Below are 24,063 nucleotides of genomic sequence, written 5' to 3'. Positions count from 1 at the left end.
TATAGTCCAGAATGCTAAGCCCCTCTCATTTTTAGATGCCCCCAATAATCAGAGAAATAAACATATTTTTTACTACATCAAAAACCTCTTTCTGAATCCAAAATATTTACACACATTTCCTTCTCCATTAATATAATTTCACTAGTTAAATACAATATTCTTATAACTGCCCTCAAACTAGTAGGTTTATTCAAGAGGGGCAGTGGTGGCTCTGGGTTATTGATCAGAAGGTCAGGGATTCAAGCCCCAGCACCACCAAGATGCCACTGTTGGGCCCTTGAGTAAGGCCCTTGACCCTATCTGCTCCAGGGGCACCGTATCATGGCTGACCCTGCACTCTGACCCCAGCTTAGCTGGGATATGTGAAAAAAAGAATTTCACTGTGTATGTGCAAAATGTATAATGTGTGATAAATAAATACAATTATTAAAAGAGTAGCCTATTTTTAAGATCTATGCATTTTTAATTTCATAACAAAATTCCATCAAATTGAATTGCATAATCTTTAACTTTATTAAATAAACTTAAATAAAATCGATTTAAATTTTAGTACTTTTTTTATGAAATTGAAATGTGCAAATCTTAAAAATAGGCCAAAATATTTTTTTATGAGTGTTGCTTTATGTTCAAATTGTAGATAAACTGAGCATTCCTTAAAAAATGAGAGGAAAACTCTACCCAAAAAATGGCAGTTTCTCATACAATGACACAAATCCATCATTGTAGTGTCATTTTGTGTCATATTGTTAAAATCTGTTACAATGCAGCACACTGTTACTTTAAACTTAAAAAGTGAATATTGCTTGCTGAATAAATTTTATAATGCTGCAGATTTTTTTTTTTTTTTTCGCAACAAACATGCTTTCTGATCTATTTTTTATGGTTCAAATTTATTCAATTATCCTCTCTTTTGATGTGTACAATAGCTTCGATGCACACTCTGACTAAGATTCACTGATTTCACCTGTATTTATATTAATAAAGTAAACTAAACTGGACAGATGAAGATGAACAAAGCTGACTGAACAAAACTTTACTAGCTGCTGGTTATAAACAACACCAGAATAACATTTTATGTACTGATATCATGGCTAATAACCATTTATGCATTTTAAGCATTTGTTAATTTTTCTGCTTTTTATTGTTTTCTTTCCAAATTTATGATTAATGATTCATAAACAAGGCAAGAAATTAAATTGCCAAACTAAACAAGCAACATTAAGCAGTAAGAAAACAAATCATAAGTCAGGCTGTTTTCAAACAGCAGCACTGAATTCTTGAGGGCTATCATTCATTAAAAAACAAGTCGATATGTTTGTGAATGTCCAAGTCAAAACATATCTCCACGGGTGTGGTTATCAGTATGCATTACTAAAAAGTTCATCTCTGAATAATCCCTTCAACATATGACACTAAATAAAACTGAGTAAAAATGCCCTTGCATGGAAGTCACATATTGCATAGTGATCTGTCAAACTGCTTTAAACATTCATCATTAATATCAACATCAAAGAATGCCTTTATGTAACAGAAATGTTAAAACAATATTTACACTGACATATTCACAATTGTAAGGCACTGTTTCAACATGTTCAAGCACAAACTCCTGTTGATTATCTTTTCTAGCCCTTCTTGTGGAAAAGCAGATTCAAGTCCAAAAGAAAGAGCTCAACTCAAGGGTCTACAAATGAGACAGCGATGTATCTAACCCCTTCTATGGTGGGCAGGCCCTCATGGTAGTGAGTGAGGCGTCCCGGGTGCATGAGTGCCCAGCCCATTCTGGAAGCTTTGATGGAGCAGTTGTACCTCAAGAACCGACAGCCACCACCCTGAATAGAGAAGTGGATGTAATTAATAGTAATTTATCATGAATACATTATGCTGTTATTCTTTCAAACTACTTCAAAATAGCTGGAAAAAAAACACAATATATATATATATCAGTATATATGGCAGCATCCTTCCTGAAATGATGCCTCATAAGAGAGCGATTTGGAACGCTCTACATAGGCGGCAGCTCCGCGCATCATTCAAATAGCGCTACTCATGCGCAGCGCATGAAAGACTCGGCTCGCAACGGATCCTCCAATCCTCTAATGAGCATAAATACGCACAGCATTCATTAGTTTTATATCATATATATATAAAAAAATTATCAATACTTTTCAGTATTTAATGGATTATTAAGTATATTTACAATCTAAATTTCTCTCGGATCGTCAACCACCATCTTGGATTTATTTTTCCGCTGAGCTCATCATGGTGCATTCTGGGATCTCATACCCGGGGAAGGATACATTGGATGCTACCTTCGAATTTGGCCAAAACGAGATACCTTAAGAGGCAGCATAATTAAGATGCCTTGCTTTCGGAATAGCCTTCGCGTCGGCAGCATACCTATGTCTTAAAATGATCCCTCCAGAGGACGCTCACCAGGTTTTGGAACAGACTCATATATATATATATACCTGTATATACCCATGGTATATGTTGAATGCTTGATTCTGATTGGTTGACGGATGTTCTCAGGTGTGCAATTATTTTTCAAGTAAACGCACGGCTATGAAGTAGTTCCAGGTCTTGACTGCATAATGGTTCCATTTCACTTCGCCAAATTATTTCAGTTATTTCAAAGAGCCCTACAGGCTACCACAACAAAATAACCAAATAAAACAAAGACATTGGTTAAGTACATCAGATAAGAATGACAAACAATGTCTATAGTATCCTAAATTTTTTTAATTTCAATTGAAAAGCGTCCTTGGGCTCCCACTACCACTACCCCTGGGGTCATTTCGATATGGTGTTCTATTAGATTGGTACGACCGGGGAGAGGCGAGAACACGTCGGAAAACTCTCCTTGCAACCTGGCAACCTCAGTGACTTGGGCTAGTGAGAGGTGGTCTCCGCAAGTGACCGGGGTGACTCGATCGGTGGTTTTTAAGTTCACCTACGGTCCGAGCTCCTCCCACTTTGGAACAACTGTCGCCAAAGTTACGGGGACTGCCTCTCTCAGTGATTTTAAGAGATTGAGGTGGTAAATCTGACATGCTCTACCTCTATCCATTCGTTTAACCTCATAATCGATTTCACGACTCGCCGTGTGACCTCAAAGGGCCCTTGCCACTTGGCGAGTAATTTAGAGATTGATGTGGGGAGTAATACAAGGACTTGGACAAGGATCTCCTGGTGTAAATTTCCGTAGTCAAGTACCCCTATTATACAGCCGGCTTTGACGTTCTTGAGCCTGGAGAAAATTCTCCTGTGATAACTGCCCCAGTGTGTGGAGTTCTGCTCTCAGGTCAAGAACGTATTGAATTTCATTTTTGCTGTTTGAAGGTCCCTCCTCCCAATTTTCGAGAGATTTTTAAGTCACTGCAAGAGGGGCCAGTGGAAGAAATTGGAGAGGGTAAAATGTTTGGATTTCACAGGAGGTGGTTTTAACAGGTAAATGTTGGGCAGGGAGGAGGCGGGAACCGACTGAACAGTCAACATAAAGTTTTAATATCAAACTCAACTTAAAACCAACATAAACAAACATGCAGCATGAACGCGTGCATCTCTCTCTCTCTCTCTCTCAAACCGGTGCCTCCGGCTGCCCCTTATCTCGCTCTCCCACTGATCAGCTGATTCAGCGGCGGCCGTGCTCCATCACAGCCTGGCCACGCCCGCCTCCTCGTCACACTCCTCCCCCACCCGCTTCAGGCCGGGGCGCCACCGGTCTGACTAACACCCCCCCTTTCTCTAGGGGAGGAGACGCTGCCCTTCTGGCCGTTCTGTCAGCCGGTGGTCCACTCCTATGAACCTGGGGGAGAGACGAGGGGAGGTGTGGGGAGAGGGAAAGGGCAAGCGGAGACACACAGAGAGAGAGAGAGAGGAGAGAGAGAAAGAAGTTGCTTGCCGGCTCCCGGACGCACTGTCGCCCGGTCCTCAACCACTCCTCCGCCCTCTCGCGGACGGCCGCGGCTGCTCCACTGGCGGATGGCAGCAGCAAGGACTCTGCGACAGCACATCCCTCCCCCCTCCCGGGTTTCGGCACCACTGTAACAGGTAAAGGTTGGGCAGGGAGGAGGCGGGAACTGGCTGAACAGTCAACATAAAGTTTTAATATCAAACTCAACTTAAAACCAACATAAACAAAAATGCAGCGTGACTGCGTACGTCTCTCTCTCTTTCTCGAACCGGTGCCTCCGGCTGCCCCTTATCTCACTCTCCCGCTGATCAGCTGATTCAGCGCTGGCCGTGCTCCATCACGGCCCGGCCAAGCCCTCCTCCTCATCACAGTGGTTATATATTTTTTGACCACCTCGTTATTTTGATTATATTTTCAATTGTTTAAATAAATAATTTTAATTTAAAATTATTTTCGGTTAAATTTTTTTGTGTTTCAATAAATTAATTTAATTTTGAAGGCAAAATCAACCAGTAGAAGTGAAGTGCATGCAAAAATCCAAAGCCTAACCTGCAAGGTCTATACTATCACTGTTAATACTAGCCATGATTTGTGTGTCATTTAATCAATATGATCAATAATACTTACACTCTCTATAATTTAATGGAGTGTGCATCCAAATCCTGATGACAACCACATTTTCTATGCGTATAAAAGGAGTGTGTCACTGCCTGACATTAAACAAGGATGCAGTTAATGCACAAAAGAATGAAAGCCCTTATTTATATTCTTCTAATTTATTGCATACAGAATTAATTTACACTACCAACTTCTTATGAATGTGATGTCTTTGTTTATATCGCTGGTGCTTGACAGGAAATGGAAAATATAACAAGACGCAGATGGTGCAATAATCGTTGAAGAACCTCCGAATTAAATTGCACTTGACTCAGCCCATTAGAGCTTTGCGTGTGCAATTTCGACAAACCCACTTGTGCCTAGACTTAGTGCATACTTATAGGAAAATACCAAAACTTCATTGCAATGCCCATTGACTTTGCGCATATGATTGCACTTAGCAATAGCGCTCTTAAAATAGAGCCTGTGTGTTAAAGGGATTTTGCCACGTTAAAATCCACTTCCTTTTGTGCCTATACCACAGTCAAGTGTCATGGCCATGTTTTCACTCACCTGGTAGTCAATCCCCACTTGATTGAGTGCTATATTGATAGTGAAAGTGGAGGCATCATGATGAGGTCTTAACAAGGGCTGTTCATCTGGTTTATACCGAACTACAAACGCCAGATCAAACTGAGCCTGCAGGACATGAACACACAGACAGATGCAGAGAGGTCAAGGAGCATTCACACATAAAGAAATTCAGCTAGACCATCTAACATTCCCACTGCCTTCAGTATATTCTAAGACAAGGGGTCTTTTGTCAGCACAGAGACACCTTTACTAGCTATGTTAATAGTGGAAAAATATATGCACCATGTCACCAGTCTTTCAAAGTCAAAAAACAAAGCAAGACTCACCTTGGTGTAGTACCCAGGATACATTTTCTCTGTGACAGGCGCTATATAATCCAACAGGAACTTTTGCCATTCTTTATCGTAGCCCACCTGATTCATGTGGATATCAATTGTGGGGACATTTTCATATCCGCCCTGGATCCTATTATCCTAAAAACACAAAAATAATGTTCACTTAAAAGAAATACTAAGACAGAACAAGAGAAACATGTGTCTTAAGACAAATAAAAACAGCACATACCACATTAGCACCTCCCGACCATTGGCCAAAATGTTCCATTTCTTCAACAAGATGATTGCAGGCCACGTCAGTGAAAATAGGGAACCAGTACACATCAGGGCACGGCTGCATTGAGAAGTCAAAATAAACAAATCTTCAAGTATAATGTCTTTACAAGAGACTTTAAGTCATTAGAGGTGCTCACCAATATGCAAGTTTCGGTAAAATGCAGAATTTAAAAATTGGCTTCTTTTTCAGTTCCTGAGTTGAAATTTAAATTCAACTAAATAAAATGGGGGGCCTGGGTAGCTCAGCGAGTATTGAAGCTGACTACCATCCCTGGAGTCGCGAGTTCGAATCCAGGGCGTGCTGAGTTACTCCAGCCAGGTCTCCTAAGCAACCAAATTGGCCCGGTTGCTAGGGAGGGTAGAGTCACATGGGGTAACCTCCTCGTGGTCGCGATTAGTGGTTCTCGCTCTCAATGGGGTGTGTGGTAAGTTGTGCATGGCTCATGGAGAGTAGCATGATCCTCCACATGCTGTGAGTCTCCGTGGTGTCATGCACAACGAACCACGTGATAAGATGCGCGGATTGACTGTCTCAGAAGCGGAGGCAACTGAGACTTGTCCTCCGCCACCTGGATTGAGGTGAGTAACCGCGCCACCACGAGGACCTACTAAAGTAGTGGGAATTGGGCATTCCAAATTGGGAGAAAATGAAAAAAAAAAAAAGATATATATATATATATATATATATATATATATATATATATATATATATATATACATATATATATATACAGTATATAATAAAATGTATATAAATTAAATACAAATTACAATAACAGGCATTTCAATCACTGATTTGTAATATTTTTTATATAATAAAAAATATGAAATACCCCACATATGTTGTCTGTATATGAAAAAAAAAAAAAAAATGGGTAATTCGTACAAAAAACATGACGATACATTTCTTTGATTTTCATTTCATTACATTTATTTTACTTAATTTTCCTTCTTTTAAATTTGAAACACAATAATGCATCCTGTTTGGTACCTCAATTTAAATTCAGGAATTTAATTGGAATTTAAAGGCATTCTCTGAATAGCACACAACCCTGCTATTGCTCATTCTTTAAAAGAATAGTTCACCCAAAAATGAAAATTCTCTCATAATTTACTCACCCTCATGTCATCCCAGATGTGTATGACTTTCTTTCTTCTGCAGAACAAAAATTAAGATTTTTAGCAGAATATCTCAGCTCTGCAGGTCCGTGCAATGCAAGTGAATAGTGACAAAAATATTGAAGCTCAAAAAAGCACATAAATGCAGCATAAAAGTTAAGGTCGTTTTATACTTATGCGTCGAACTTAGGGCATAGACTCTATGTAGTGTCCGACGTCGTGGTTTGCATTTACAGATTTGTGTTGGTGTGTCTGCATCGTTTTGTGAATACACAGCCAAGTGCTAGTATATTGAGAATATTTAAAGAAAAGCAATGCAATTCGTGAATTCCAAAGTATTTTTTACTTTTATTAAATTATTATAGCATTAAAAACGAGTTCATCAAAGTATGTGAACATGCTGAGATTTCGGTACAAAGTATTTACAATACATGTTGTCACGTGAGGCTATGGTGTAGGTTCAACGCAAAAGTATAAATCGCCCTTTATGCATATGCCTCCAGTAATTTAATCCATGTCTTCTGAAGCGATCCAATCGGTTTTGGGAAAGAACAGACCAAAATAGAACTCCTTTTTCACTGCACATCTTGCCATTGCAGTCTCTAGGCACGATCATGATTTCAAGCTCGACTACACTTCCTAGTGCTTGACGCATGCACAGAACGCAAGATGGCGCTATAGGAAGTTTAATCAAGCTTGAAATCATGATTGTCAAGGAGACTGCTGATGTCAAGGTTTATAGTGAAAAATTAGCTATATTTTGGTCTGTTCTCACCCAAAATCTCTTCTGAAGACATTCTGTATATTAAACCATTGGAGTTTTATGGATTACTTTTATGCTGCCTTTATGTGCTTTTTGGAGCTACGGAGCTGAGATATTCTTCTAAAAATCTTTGTTTGTGTTCTGCAGAAGAAAGAAAGTCATACATATCTGGGATGGCTCGAGGGCGAGTAAAACATTAGAGAATTTTAATTGTTTGGTGAACTATTTCTTTAAGTCTTCTTTATAAAGGGGCAACCATCTTAAATGCAACCTCAAAAACTTTAATCTTCGGAAAATGTTGCTATCATCATCTCAGTTTTGTGTCTTGATTGAATACTCACTGTTTCTACAAGATGGTCTCTCAAGATTTTGGAATAATTCTCATGAATGTATCGCTCCTCCCAGTCCTGGTCCAGGGAATAGTAAAGAAAACAATATCAAATGGTAAAGCCTCAATTAGAATGCCTCATCTTTCATATAATATTTGAGCAAAGATTGTCTGCGAAATATTTCTGTGAAATAACTGCAGTTTTCAAACTTACCACAGGATTTTCAAAAATCTGCCAGAGATCGTTGTGCAAGTGGTTCGTTTGGTAGTTTTCTGTAGATAAAACTCGTCCGAATGTGTGCATATTTGTTACAAACATGAAGACTCCCTAAGAATGAATAAAAAAAGGAAATGTATGAGATATCAGCCAGCAAGCAATTCAAACTGAGCTATACACAACATTGTGTGATATTAAAAAAGTAAAGTAAATGGTAGTTTATGACATTCTGAAAGATGTTTTCACATGCATCATCCACCTTTAGGTTAATAGTTGTTTAAGTCATGTATTCTGGTGGGATATTGTTCTTGGTTAATATGTATTAAAGCTTCTCTGACCTTGTTTCGGATGTTGGCACAGAAGGCCATATCTGGATCAAGCGTTTCAGACTCAAACAGATCCGGAGATTTGAGGTCAGTCCTCAGTTCATCTGCTTTCACCATGAATATGTGAGACACATACGGCACATTCCACAAACCACTACGGAAGAACCAGAGAATTAGAACCAGAGAACATACTCCATACACACAGTGGGATTCATTTCAACATATTCTTCATGTTTTTAAGAGTACATCTAAAAATACTAAAGCACATGTTAGCATGTTACTCTGCATAATAATGAACATTCACTATGCTTATGTTACATTGTTAGGGCACTACATCACATATAATGTACATACTGGACCCTCTAACAACAAATTCTCTACGGTTTCTCTATTGTTTCATGTGAATGGTGATGTTAGTTCAAATGAAATGAACTAAATACAATAACTTACACCCGGCGTCCTTGAACTATGTCCATGTAATCCTCTGACCTGGCGTAGTACCCGTCTGCACTGAGCGCGCCCCAGAAGTTCGTCCATAGTCGCCCTGGTTTGGTCATCATTGGTGCAATGAAAGGCCTGCGGGATTCATAAAACAGAATGATCACAGAGAATGGACTCATCCTTTTTGTCTGGTGATAAAGATTCCTTGAAATCAAAATTCGACATTTGTAGCTTTTTGTCCATGTCTGTTAGCTTTGTGGTCATCTATATGCTAACGTACTTTGAAAAGTTGAAAAAATAACTTTTTGCACATAAATACATTTGTAACGTTCAGTATTTCTCTTCTGGTAAAAACAGAGCAAAAAAAATGATGACATCATCTTGCACTCGGGGGCGTGTACAAATAAAATGCCCTTTAAGAAGAAGAATGTCCTTCCCCAAGCACCAACTGCACTGAAACATGAGAACCTAAAACGTGCTTCACGTGGTAACATGTAAATGAACTTGTTTTAGTCAAGTCAAAAATATTACTTAACATGTTTAAATCGACCTGACTACATGATTACAACAAAACTGCGCTCGTCAAGCCATTTCATGGGGTCTTTAAGAAACCTAAAAAACACTTCTGTGATATATCTTAAAGGAATGTTAAGCTCAATCGACAGCATTTATAGCACAATATTGATTACCACATAAAATTATTTCGACTCGTCCCTCCTTTTACTTTAAAAAAAAAAAAAGCAGAAATCTTGGTTCCAGTGAGGCACTTACAATGGAAGTGAATGGTGGCCAACTTTTTTCTGTTAAAATACTCACCAAAAGTTTCAAAAGTATAGCCACAAGACATAAACAATATGTCTGTAAACATGATTTTAGTGTGATAAAATCACTTACTACCCTTTTCTGTGTAAAGTTATATCCAATTTTACAACTACGTTGCCATGACGATGTAATGTCAACAAACCATAAAATGACTGTAAAAATGACAATTTAAACAACTTTACAGCTCAAATAATACCGTACATGAGTTTTAACAGAAGAATTAATGTACTGTAAGTGCTTTTATAAAAATATAAGCTTCAAATTTCTGCCTTTAAACCCTCCAAAAATCGGCCCCATTTACTTCCATTGTGTGTGCCTCACTGTAATCTCAGTTAAAGAAAAGGAAGGACGAGTCGAAATTCATTTTTATTAATAATTAATAATTATTGATTACTTGTATTGAACCCAGAATATTCCTTTAAGACCAGTTATTACATAGTTATGTATTTCATTATAGGACAGAGGACATGAATTCAACACAGAAAACCCCTGTGACCCCTCATGTACATACTATACTTACACTCAAAATATATTTTAGCCTATTTTTTTAGATTAACACATATTAATTTCATAACAAAATTCCATCAAATTGAATTGTGTAATATTAAAATAATAATAATAATAATAATAATGATTATAATACAACTTTTTCTTCTTATTATTATTATTATTATTAAAGATTACTGAATTCAATTTGATGGAATTTTGTTGTGAATTTGAAATGCATAAATCTTAAAATTATTATTTTGAGTGTTTACTTACTTATTGAGCTCAATTAGGATTTTAAGTGTGTCTTCATTCTTTAAAACCACATCCACATCTATGCTGAAGAAGTATTCACAGTCAATGTCATCTCGACACATATCGCTGCAACAAAAATATTAAAAAATATATATATAAACTCTTCCATTCCAATACAGAATATTCTAAGCATATTGGAGTTCTTTGGAACTTTCGCAATAAAAATTTGCTAACATTTTTTACGTAAACTGATCAACAATGTAACTGTATTCACAGGTTTACAAAGAGTTCAAGTGTACTATATAGATACAGAAGTGTCTATAATGCCGATACATTTGCTCATTGCTCAGAATTTAATTTGTCTCTGTAAATACTGAATTGTACTATGTAAAGAGGACACTTACAAGCCTATATTACGTGAGGTCACCAGATCTAAACCGTCCTCTGGTCCAATCAGCTTCACAGCCTTGTACTCAGACTCATGAGACTCTAGAAATGTACGAACTTGTTGATCGTGGTGTGACTCCTACAAAATAAATTAAATGAATTAATAAATGTATATATAGGCATATTACAGACACTGTAAATACACTTTATTTTAAAGAGATATTAAATTCTGCCATCATTTACTACAAACCCAAAAGACTTTCTGAATTCTGTGGAACACAACAGACGTTTTGAAGAATATTCACGCTGCTCTCTTCCATACAATAAAGGTGGATGGGGACCAGAGGCTGTCAAGCTCCAAAAGCACAAAAAGCATCATCCACATTACTCATGCACTATATATTCCAAGTCTTCTGAAGCCAATTGCTTTGAGTGAGGAAAAAAAGAAAATTTAAGCTGTTATCCACAGAAAGTCTTGCCTTTCAAAGAGCATACAAAGAAAGAAAGTCATACTGGTTTCGAATGACATAATGGTGATTAAATTATGACAGAATTTTCATTTTTGAGGTTAACTTTCTCTTTAAAAGCATCAGCCATTACTGGTACATTATCATAATTTTTTCACTTAACTTGAGTGAAAAGTTTAGCACATTCATTAAACCTGCAATCTGTGAGCAAAAGGGCAATAAAGAACCTCATGGCATTCAATAATAAAATAAAAGCCCATGAAGAAATTTAGCTGTTCAACAGGACTTGTGTCCTCAATACAGACGATGTAAACAAACTGATCTGGTTTACTTTGCTATCTGCCTTTTGCTGAATATTAACAAAGGATGACCCAGCTTATGAAAAGAGGATAAAATGGCACACTGTATTGAACAGAACAGGGCATATCACAAGCTGATGGGGAACCTGAGCAGCTTTCTGATTTTGCCATTGTTGTTTAGAAAAAAGAAAAAAAAAAGTTGTGCACAGGAGGTGATGGTATAGCTGTAGTTGGGTGCATACAGTTGCTGATGGCGCTTACGAGCTGAACTAGGCTGATTTTTGCACACATTCCGTAAAGTGTTTTTAAGTGCTATCACCATTCTCATGAAAGTGTTATTTTAATCAATACAGAAAATAAATGCACACTAAGTGCTTTGCACCAACCAAATTAAGAACTTTCAGAGCCACGTTATGCAGTCACTAGGGAACCGATTTCAAAAATGGCCCTTGAGCCCTCGACATTATCGAAGGCAATGGGAATTTTTATTTGATGGGTTTTACTCATTCACGCCAATGAAACTGAATGTTTCAATGATATTCTGCATCTGCGCTTGTTGTAGTTACCTTCATCTTTAACAACGAATGCTCAAATATCAAATATAATCTTTTTTGCATTAGTTTGAAAATACTTCCTGTACAAGAAGGGGATGTTTATTGATTGTTGAACTAATATAGTGCTCATGAGCATACTTATGAGTGGGTGTACATACGCAGACATGGTTTAAAGGGGTCATGACATGAGGAATCAAAATTTCCTTTTGACATATAAGAGGTCATTGTAGTATAAAAACATCCTGTAAGTTTCAGAACTCAAAACGTCCTCCTCACTGCGAAAAGAGCATTTGTTGAAACCAAGCAGCCAAAACGACTCATTCTCTACTTCCTCCACACTGTGATGTCACACTGCATCTGACCACCTCCACAACAACACATCAACACCTCCTTTACCTTAAAACTTCTGTAGCCTTGCCCAGTAGCAGTGAGCAGTGAGAGAGCCAATCAGAACAGTGGGTGTTTACTTAAAGGAGAAGCAGCACTAAAACCGAGTGTTTCTGACAGAGGGTTTGTATAGTCATATACAAATATATGACTATTTTGGTGCAAATAACTTTACTAATAAGTTAACCTCAAGGACTACAATAAAATAATAATAAAAGGCATGTCATGACCCCTTTAAATGTAATGTAAACAGTAAATATCACGTTTGAATCGCAGGTGCAGCATGTATTGTATGTCAGTCCAATCTAAACCTAATGGGTTAAATGAACTACCATTTTCATGTTCACTTATAAACTCAATGTGTCCGTGTTATGTCTATAAAGATAGATTTTACAAAGAGTGTCACAATTTTAAGAGCATAATTGGAAACTTAGATACATAGAAAATAGTATTTAGGTATAAATCTGTAACATAATATCTTACCTGGTTATAGATGAATAATCTGAGTCGGTTTTTAGGGTATTTAAGATTGAGTAAGCGTTCAAAGAACACAGTGACAAATGGAGTGGGCTGCTGGATGAAGACCCCAATGACCACAACAGGATATTCATTCTCCTGCAAACAAACAGCAAGTCTTAATGAACAGACTTGATTGAATGAATTTCTAACTGAAAAAAATATTCACCTAAATCTTGATTTAGTTGAAATGTATATGCTTTACTGTAGCTGTGACTATGACTGTGTCTGAGATAACTGAGCTTAAGTCATAAAAGGATTAGAATAAGAGCAATAAACATCAGTATCTTCCCAAATGTCTCCAGGATATACTGTTTACACTGAAAAACAACCACTGATTAGAAACTGAGGAAAAAATGAATGTAAGACTCACCTGGAGTGCAGAAAGTGGTCGCAAGTCCTCTTTACAAATTGTGCAGCCTGTTTCAAATGTCCACAGGTTTGGGATGTAGTTGCCCAGGTAGTTTATCTGGAGCTGAAAGACACAGCATGTAATAAAAATGAAACTAAAGAAGACAGATCTTGCTTGTACATTATATCTATTTGAATCACGATGGTAAATCACTTTACTTTGGTGGGTCCGTTGCCGTGGATTATAACAGGAAGTGTGTCATAAAGTACATTTCTGGCTCGCACACGTTTATCTTCGAACTTCAGTACAACCTCATCTGTTTATGAAATTAAACAAAGATTAATAATATGATCGTTCTGTAGCCACTCTGTTTAAGTACAATCTTTTAATTCTTTAGCTATCTTTTTGTTTTTGTTCCACAACAATAAATAAACTAATACATTAAAAAAAATTACATTTTATTTTTCCAAACAGAACACTTAGGAACTTAAGGAAACAGATGTCCCCATTGAAAATGCAATATTTGATCCCAGTGCCATTAAAGCATAAAATCATGAATTCTATGATATTATGCTTTCATTCCGGAGCCCTGGCTTCAAAATGTTTATTTTTAATATTTTCCACCAGATGGCACCATTTTTTTCATGTTTAGCCTATGGAGCAAATACATGCTTTTTTCCTATTTTCTGTTCGCTGTATTACAGAGCACTGCAGGCCAACTGAATAAATGATGCAGCTAAAATTGCGTGGGTGTATTGGTATGGATGTCAGAGTTTGTTTTGTATGTGTGTATTGAGAAATTTGTGTGCATGTGTAAAAAACAACAGTGGCATTATGAAAACAAACTAGCATTTAAAGGGTTAAAATCCTGAAAATGAATGAATATTTGGTAGTTATGATCAGGACTGATGTTGGTTATAAAAATTTACTCATTGAAAGTGAAAAATAATATTCATATATAATATTATTATGGCAGTTTTTGATGCAGACATTTTTGTCCTCCAAGGACCTCTGAGTAACTTTTTTAAATTGACGCACAAGGGTTAAACATCGCAATGGTCCTAAATGTAGACCATGTCAAATATACTGTATATGTCAAATACAAATACATTTTTCATTTTGCCATGACGACGAAACACCGCTAAACCCTATAAGTGATTTTATCACACCAAAATCGAGTAGAATACATTTTGTGGCTTTAATTTTGAAACAATGTGTCTTTTAGTATTTATAGACTGGCCCCATTAATTTTCACTGTAAGTGAATCCTCTAACACCGATTTTTCCCCCTTTTGTTTTATAACGAGGGACGAGTCAAAAATAGTTTCTGTCATATTAAACATTATGCCACAAATGCTGACGATTAAGCTTAACTTGTATTGAAACCGGAATGTTCCTTTAACTTACTTTAGTGTTCATAGTGCACTAATAAACAGTTTGTCTTAGAGATAATCTATTCCTTTCTGCACTTGGAAGACTTTTGACAAAGTAATACTCAAAAGTGTCTGTTACAGAAACATCAAAACAACAAAACCCTTGTTTAATTTGTGGTGATCAATCTCTTACAAATGACAGCATAACTACATATTTATGGTGCTGTAATAGGCCTTTCCCAGTCAGAATGTACATTGTATTCTTTTAACCAAATTATAGCTGCAGTGTGGTACACCTGGACTGTCACATCCTGCTGGGATGTGTATGTGTGCACAGGCACACCTTATAGTGAGCTCTAACATTCCAGCCACAAGTGCCATTACAGGCAACTGAGAAACTCACTCTCCACCCACAATCTGGCTGTGAGTCAAAACTACAGCTGCCTGCTGAGCAGAAGACCAAAACCCAAAGAGAAGCTCATCTGCAACCAATCAGCATTTTGAGACCTTCAGCAAAGCGTTTCATTAGTAATTCCTCATTAAACAGAAAGGTTACAGAAAGAGGAAGTTTCTCAGCAGGTCTCAGGGCAAGAACTGTACTGACGCTGCACTTTGGAAGACATAAAACGGGAAGCTTTTCACGAAAGCTGATGCTAGTAGAATGTGGCTTACTTAAAGACTTTATAGATTAATATATGTAGGAGCCATTCTCCAATTTAACCTTACAAAACAGGCTGTAAGAGCACAAAATGATACACTTACCAAGAGCTCCATGAAGATTCTGGAACAATCTGCATTTGTTGTCCAGAGTTACATTTATAGATTTCTAAAGAGGAAATTAAAGGGAAGAAAATGTCAAAATGCAACATAAACACATTTAATATGTGCCATTGCTGAAAACTGTGAACTTGAATGTGCAATCTGAAAACATAATTGGAACAGAGCTATAAAGTTTTATGAAACCACATTATGGGTAACTAAAAATAATAATAATAATAATAATTCTGCACAAACACTTACTCTTTTCTCTGGGTTGATAAATATCTTGGTGTAAAACAGTTGATCACTGTCACTGTCCTTTCCTGACCAGTCAGAGAGCATTTCTTTAAGTTTGGGTGCATAGCCAATGAAGCCTAGACATAAAACAGCCAGTGTTAAATTGGAATCAGCCTACAAAAAAAAGAAAAGTGGTCACATGCAATTCATGGATCGACTTCTACTTGATCTAACCAATTAAAAATACTTTGTTTGGTCAAACTTACCAGTTAAACCAGTTACTTATTCATGTGTTACCACATGAAGCACATTTTTAGGTTACCTGACAAAACCTTTTTCATTGTACACACTGAAACAATGTTAGCCTAAAAATTGTGCTTCGTGTCGAAAAATCAGGTTTTATTCAAAAATATCTGAATCTGTTACGACAAAACAAATTTTAATGGTTAGATTAGGTAGAAAATCTAACGAAAAGGTTTTCTACCTAAAAAAGGCAACACAAATCTCTTGTCTTCAAAAAACGACTAAAAACACATCTTTTCCATGAGCACGTAACCATATTTTTTTTTACATATTACTTTGTAATATGGTACTTTTCGTACCACTGTCTCCTTAAGATGATTCGCTTATGTTTTCCTCTTTTGCAAGTCGCTTTGGATAAAAGCATCTGCCAAATGAATAAATGTAAATGTAAATAACTGCAGGTGACCACTTTTTACAGTGCACAAGCATTTCTTGAAACAGATGATTTAACCAGTAGCCATGAAAACATGCAACAGTGTGTTTATTAGAATGGTCACAGAGGGGAATAAAGATGGTAAAATATGCATTGATTATTTCACAGCTGTTATCTTCTTACATCAGCTTATAAATATGAAAATTTCTGGAGCTTTCTCAGGATTTTCTTAAAACTAAAAGAGATGTTTTTTTGTTTTTTTTATTGCGGGTTGATTAGCTACTGTATGATCAATTATGAGCTATATCAAATTCGATATGTTCTATCCACCCTACTTGATAAGTTCCACTGTAAAAGTAATAAATTATTAATTGCTGCATATAGCCCCTTGAAATCTCCACACACGTAATACACTTAATGCGCTATAAGGATGAATTCATAGGCATTATTTCATGACAATTAAGCCACACACGTACACACATTTTATTCCTAGAGTTAATTTTGACCACTTAATAAAAAGGTTCTCGAGCGATGTGGGCAGGTGGGCTTCATTACATTTATCTAAGATTGGGAATTTAATGTTATTAAAATGAACTGTATTCCAAAATGTAACTACTTGTTACAATCTCTCCCTGTAGATATCCCCCTCTCTTATTTTAAGCAATTTGACAGTATAGTGAAGTCCTTCATTTGGAATGGTAAATGTCCCAGATTACATTTTAATAAGTTACATAGGCCGACTGACAAAGGTTGGCTAAGCCTAGCCAGATTTTGTTTTATTATTATGCATTCGGTCTCAGACATTTGGCTCATTGGTCGCTTCCACCTGAGAGAACCCCTCCCTGGTTTTGTATTGAACAGGAAGGTCTTGCCCCTATTTTGCCACTACAAAGCCTTTCAATTAAACTAACCAGAGAAGTTAAGTCACACCCTGTTATCTCACATTTGCATGCGTTATGGACAAAAGTGTCCAGAGTGTTTAATTTGGACATTTATTTAAATGGTACCTCGAGCATATGGCTGAACCCAAAATTATGTATTAATAAGTCCCCTTTCTGCTGGTCAGAGTGGATTGTGAGGGGGGTTACTACACTCTATGACCTATATGAGAGTGGAGTGTTTAGATCTTTCGAAAATTTAGTTCAACACTTTGAGATTCCCAGATCTCAGTTCTCAGTAGGTATTTACAGCTGCGTCACCTGCTCTGTACTATTTTTGGGAGTAGCACACACCCCCCTAGAGCAGCAGATACTCTGGAAGTGGTGATTACTGCATTTGGAAAAGGTCATGAGGCATCAGTGTATTACTCCTTGTTAATTCAGAGTCTGGGGGGTGGAGCTTTAACTTCTATCAAGAGATTATGGGAGAAACATGCAAGGGTGCGCCACATAGATTCTATTGGACCCCCTCTAGATTTTATAGGCTTGGTCTTAAAGACACACCCACCTGCTGGCGATGCCAATCAGAAGATGGAGACACGATTCATGTTTTTTGGGGGTGTGTTAAGATCCAAGAATTTTGGTTGAAGGTTCAGAGTTGTATGTGTGACATTTTGGGAGCTCACATTTATGCTTTGTCACAGACTCTGTATTTTGGGTGATGGGGCGGTCATAAATTTGGGGGATAATCATATAAAAATTGGGTTCTGACCAGTCTCATGATTGGCAGGCACATTATTTTAAGGGGTTGGAAGTCGGATAGAGCGCCCTCATTTTCGGAGTGGTGTGTGGAAATGGGGAGGGTGTCTGCTTTTGAGGAGGTGGCAAATAGAAGGCTGGGGTTTTGGGATTTATTTAAGAAATGGGGCAATTATTTAGCATTTTTGGGCTACTCTCGGGGAGGGGGTGTGGAGAGTGTAGTTTAGTTTAATTATGTATGTTTATTCTATTTCTTTTTTGTTGTTGTTGTGTTTGTGTGTTATTATGTGTGACCACAGGGGTGTTCGTTGGGGGTTGAATGTGAACTGTTGATTCGTTGTATATGTGTTGGGTTTTTCTTTGTTGTGTATATATGAATCAATAAAAAATAATAATTGCAAAAAAACAAAAAAACTATATGTGAATTTCAAAGATTTAAAAAAAGAAAGAAAATCATTGTGTCCATACAGGATGATTGTCATTTTCATTTTAGAGTAATGAGAGTAAGAACTTTTTTGTCACAGTTCTAAACTTTTTATTTTGCTTTTTTATTTTTATTTTGACTTTTGATTCCTCTGATTTTACAAGTGAAATATGACCCGGACATTAATTGGTTAGATTCACCCATTAATGGTTAAATGTGCAATAAACTTTCATTTAGAACTCAAAACTTGTACTTTCACTATTGTCAGTTTTACTCATATTACTCAAAAAACAAAAAACTCTTATAACCACGGGAGCTTAAATTAACTGAGTTGATTCAACAACAAAAAAGTGTCCATTTTACTTAATCCATTTGTGCTGGGACAACATGAATATTTTTTTGGGTTAACTGAAACTGGGCAGAGGATTTGTAGTTCCCAAAATGCTTTGCATGGGACTCGACAGGAAGAGTAAATGTTAAAATTAAGTTTTAATTTTATGTGTCTTTGTGCAATATGAATATAAAGGGGACCTGCTAGTGTTTAATGCTTTCTTATGTTGAGATTTAGAAGAATATCTATTCTGTTGTAGTATTGGGGTTACCATCATGGTGTAGATTGGGGCTTGAGGACTAATTCATTTAGACTATTCAACAACATTGCTTTTTCCATTGAGCAATTGCTCTGCTAACCATTGCATAGTGAGCAAGTTGCACCAGTGCTTCCCACCAGCATGTTTTAAGCATTCTAACACTAGCTAGCATATCACTAAAAAAGCTATTTTGGCATGTTACATTTTGTTGGGTTTCCATGATTCAGTTAGGTTCCCTCTAAATATTGCTAAAACCCTTAATACCAGAACAGAGACTGATACATGCCTCCTGCTCCAAGAAACCTCTTCCCTTCCCTGACGTGCGGATGTTTGTCTTCCAGGTGACGGTCTGGCCAGATCAGAGTCTCTGCAGAAAACACAACTTTGTGTTTGGCCTGCTGAAACTTCTTCAGCAGCTCTTTTGGACCAGAAGAAAAGATCACGTCGTAGCTGTGGAAAGTCCAAGTCAAAGATTGAGACTGATACTTGAAATTCCAACCAAATCCGGGAAAATTAATAGTCAATATTTACTGATATTTTATTTACTGACTACCTATTATATTTACTGATATAAAGGAAGAGATAACTACCTATCCACAAATAGAATGACTTTATTCTCTTCCTGTATCTCCTCCAGAGCAGACTTCAGCAAGCGCACTTTCTGTCCACCACCTGGAGGTGACATGTAATCTCCACCCTGCCATGCTTCACCCCTCCCGAGGACCTAAAAAACAGCAAAAGAATGTGAGGCTTCAGTCTGTAAATTATAGACCTTTAACTGTCGAATAGGGTGAATCTTGTAAAAACTGTCAGGAAGTGTTAGGGTCATATTTTAAAAGAGCACCTTAGAGGGCACACAGGGATTTATTTTATTTTTTTCTGAAATAGTTTTGCGTTCCCTCTCAATGGTTTTGCTTTCTCTCACAAAAAGTTTTGCGTTCTCTCACAATAACTTTTATGTTCCCTTGCGATCTTTTTGTGTTTTCTTCGCAATTATTTTTGGTTTACAATAGCAATAGCATCTTATGAAGATTAACCAATGCTTTACGACCGTAACCATACTTAAACAATGATTTTTGTAGTAAAACCATAACCACAAAATTCCCCATGGTTTTACTACAGTAAACATATTTTAACCATGATATTCATAGTAAAAACATAGTAATAATACAGGAAAACCCAAAATATGGTAATATAGTGTAGTAAAACTAACTAAGTTCTTATTGCTATATATAGTTTTGGTTTTACCTATATTATTATTATGATGTTGGTAACACAAAGGGATGGATATAAACCGATCAGCCACAACATTAAAACCACCTGCCTAATATCATGTAGGTCCCCTTCGTGCCTCCAAAACAACTCTGACTCGTCGAGGCATGGACTCCACAAGACCTCTGAAGGTGTCCTGTGGTATCTAGCACTAAGACGTTAGCAGCAAAGGTTTGGAATAATGTACAGATTTTGCTGTTTCGGAAGGAAATTGGTACTTCACCAAAGTAGCCTTCAACTGATCACAAAGTATAGTCAGGATATTACTGATGTAAAAACCAGCACCACCACTATTTGAAAAAAGTCATTTTTGATCAAATCTAGACAGGCCCCATTTCCAGCAGCCATCACTGCAACATCTTATCCTCGAGTAATCATGCTAAATTGCTAATTTGGTACTAGAAAATCACTTGCCATTATATCAAACACAGTTGAAAGCTATTTGGTTCATTAAATGAAGCTTAACATTGTCTTTGTGTTTGTGTTTGAGTTGCCACAGTATGCAATAGACTGCAGGGCTCCAGACTAAATAAATGACTAAGGAGCCATTGGCTCCTAAACTGAAACAGTAAGGAGCCAAATGGCTGTTTTTAGTCGCCAAATCACAGAATTGCTCGATTTAGATTGCTGTTTAGAAACAAGATAGAAATCCAAAGGAAGACAGCTGATAACCCATTAATCGGAGGTTTAATAAACAGAATATATAGTTGAGAAGATCCGTTTGCATTCCCTTTTGTCTCAAATGTTCACACCCCTTTTGTAATCTGTTATGAGAATTAAAAATATAAGAGATCAAATATTTTTTTTCATTTAGTAATGCCCTTCAGAATCTACATTACAGATAATTACATAAAGTATGCATATAGTAGTTTACTGTGCAGAAGTCTTAGCCGCATGATATTTTTCACAAAAACATGTGTCTTAAAACAGTTATTTTATATATTCTGCCTTTAGTTTATCAGTAGGAAATATCAGTTTTAGATTTCAACATTGCCTTTGCAAATAGAACTGAACTGAAGAAGAACAAGTAGTCCTACAACAGATGTCATGGCCACCACAGACATCAACATCGAGTCAGTCTGGGATTACATGAAGAGACAGAAGCAATTGAGACAGCCAAAATAGATAGAAGAACTGTGGTGAATTCTCCAAGAAGCATGGAACATCCTATCTGCCAACAACCAAGAAAAACTGTGTCCAGGTGAACCTAGGAGAACCGGTGCTTTATTAAAGGCAAAGGTTGTCACACCAAGTATTGATTTAGCTCTTTTTATGTTGACTGGACTTTTTATGACATTAATTGATAAATTAAAACTGTTTATGAAATTATTTTTGAAGACATCCTCAAGTGCCTAAAATGTTTTTGCACAGTACTGCATATATATATATATATATTTGAAAAAAAAATTCTAATATAAATATATATATTTATTCCTGACTCCTCTTCCACGTGACGCATGACCTTACTAACGAGCTTACATCATCCCTCTCATGAGCGCGCATCACAGAGATGTACGGAAGCGAACATTTGTAGTTAAAAAGTATATAAGTATTGTTTTGTTTCTAAAAATAATCAATCGTTTGGGTTCAGAAAAACTTTATTTGTTGACTGGAGTCATGTGGATTATTTTGATGCACCCTAAATATGCATTTTGCACCGTCAAAAAATGGAGTACATTCACTTGTACTGTTTAAAGGAGGAGGCCTGAAATGAAATCCTAAAAGTCTTAAATTCTGTTTTGATGAAGAAAGAAACTCAGATACATCTTGGATGGCCTGAGGGTGAGTAAATTATCAGCAAATTTTCATTTATGGGTGAACTGTCCTTTACGGTCAATATTAGGTCAAAAATGGCAAACATTCTCCAGAAACTCGTCAGTCAATCATTGTTTTGAGGAATGAAGGCTATACAATGCTTGAAATTGCCCCCCCAAAAAATTATAATAAAACATTTAACCATGCTGAAATTATTTTTCAAGCTGTAATAGTAATTTTTCACGTTATTAATGTCCTGACTACACATTGTGATCAGTTGAATGCCACTTTGGTGAATAAAAGTACCAATTTCTTTCCATAAGAGCAAAATCTGTACATTGTTCCAAACTTTTGGCCCCCAGTGTATATAAATTGTAAATTACATTTGTAAAGAACACTGTAAGTTTACATTATTGTGGTATTTGTTTTACCAAATTTAATTTGAATGTTGATTTTAATCAAATTAAATCATTGTGCCCAGACATTGATTTGCATTACTAAATAATAATTGCAGATTACAGTATAACTGTCCTACAGAGTATAGAATTTGGGGGGACATTGTGCAAAAATAGGTATTTTATGTATTTTATATATTTATCTTATATACCGTATATACAATACATATGAAAGACAAATTGTTGAGAAAGTGCTGCACCTTGATGGTGTAATTGAAGTGTCGTCCAGATCTCATGAAACGCCTGAAGCCATCAGTCTCCTGTGTGGCTACAGTCAGCACTAGAAGATCTCCTGATAGTGAGAAAAACTCAAGTCAGTGTTAAAGTAGATGCAGCCAATATTTGTCAAACATGTCCACATCTGCTCGGTTCCTCTGGAAGAACACTGTCTAATAGTTATTCCACATCCCTTTTCTTCTCCTGATAGGATCACACTGGAATACTAAAATGCTCCTGAACAGCATTTAAAACGTGTTGCATGAAAGCTCATTCTTACGTTACATGTCTTTTTAAAGGCGGTTTCTATAAAATCATATTTACATCTGATTTTTCTTGTTATGCAATAAACGCATTCCTGGTCACGTTTAGCGAGAAAACTCAAGTGCGTAAAAACATATTTTGTTGCACGGTTATGATGACGCCTTTTCGCAGCTACAATTTGGGACCTTAAGTAAACATTTTGCGTGGTTTGTGTTCTTTTAGTAGTCATTCATCATTACAAACTCGGAGATCTGCTGCTGCACTGATTCACGCGGATCCGATGTCTGCATGAACGGTCCACGTCAGCGGCACGGGGCTCCGTAATGTCCGGCTAACTTTAACGAGTGCATGAGATTTGTGTAACGAAGCATTGAAATGAATCATTGTAACACAGCAGCAGTGTGTTACAGTATCACGTACAGAAGCGGTTATCTAAGATGATGATAAGCTGAAATCGTTGTCTTACCATCGGGGATCGATCCCTGCTGATGACAGAGAAGCGGGGGAAATAGTGTAAACAAACACGAAAGAAAGATCAGAGTTGGTCTTCTCATACTTGGACCTCTGCAATAACAGCGAGCCGTCGGTGACTGATGAAATAACGCCTTTTCTCGAGAGAAATTTACTTGTAATTACTGTACAGACATAGCCAGCCCACTTCTGCCTTTCCCCACCCCTCGATTTCAGCCCACAAAATCCTTGACCACGCGTCACAGAGGAAGTGTATATCTACATTACCGACTGAAGAACCAGTCATGCTTAAAAATAGCGGAGAGGTGAAGATGTTATGAGCAGCAGCAGCACCAACATCAACAATTAACATTCAATATTCATTGCAACCTATTTAAAAACTTTCTCAAGGAGTCGAAAGCATTATTTCAGTCACTGAAGCTGAGATTCCGGGTTTATATTCCGAGCAATAGAAGGAATGTTATAGGAATAGCTATATAGAAATATTCCAGGTTGAATACA

At 36.9% G+C, this 24,063-nt stretch overlaps 1 protein-coding gene across 1 annotated transcript; it reads right to left on the bottom strand.

Annotated features, from left to right (window-relative positions):
- Positions 1 to 894: 894 nt before the first annotated feature.
- On the bottom strand, positions 895 to 23,767 carry LOC127424395 (procollagen-lysine,2-oxoglutarate 5-dioxygenase 1-like). Its single transcript, XM_051669560.1, has 19 exons — positions 23,558 to 23,767; positions 22,812 to 22,903; positions 19,720 to 19,853; positions 19,416 to 19,579; positions 15,827 to 15,939; positions 15,569 to 15,632; positions 13,653 to 13,750; positions 13,456 to 13,557; positions 13,050 to 13,181; positions 10,877 to 10,998; positions 10,494 to 10,598; positions 8,919 to 9,044; positions 8,481 to 8,622; positions 8,140 to 8,253; positions 7,939 to 8,004; positions 5,669 to 5,773; positions 5,431 to 5,577; positions 5,084 to 5,209; positions 895 to 1,829 (listed from the first exon to the last, which is right to left on the bottom strand). Exons 1-19 carry the CDS (start codon positions 23,643 to 23,645, stop codon positions 1,674 to 1,676), a joined length of 2,196 nt encoding a protein of 731 aa, XP_051525520.1. The 5' UTR covers positions 23,646 to 23,767; the 3' UTR covers positions 895 to 1,673.
- Positions 23,768 to 24,063: the final 296 nt, after the last annotated feature.

Source organism: Myxocyprinus asiaticus, chromosome 33, assembly GCF_019703515.2.
Source record: "Myxocyprinus asiaticus isolate MX2 ecotype Aquarium Trade chromosome 33, UBuf_Myxa_2, whole genome shotgun sequence".
Lineage (NCBI taxonomy): Eukaryota > Metazoa > Chordata > Actinopteri > Cypriniformes > Catostomidae > Myxocyprinus > Myxocyprinus asiaticus.
Note: the sequence above shows the minus strand (reverse complement) of the source record. Positions and strands in the feature narration are given on the sequence as shown.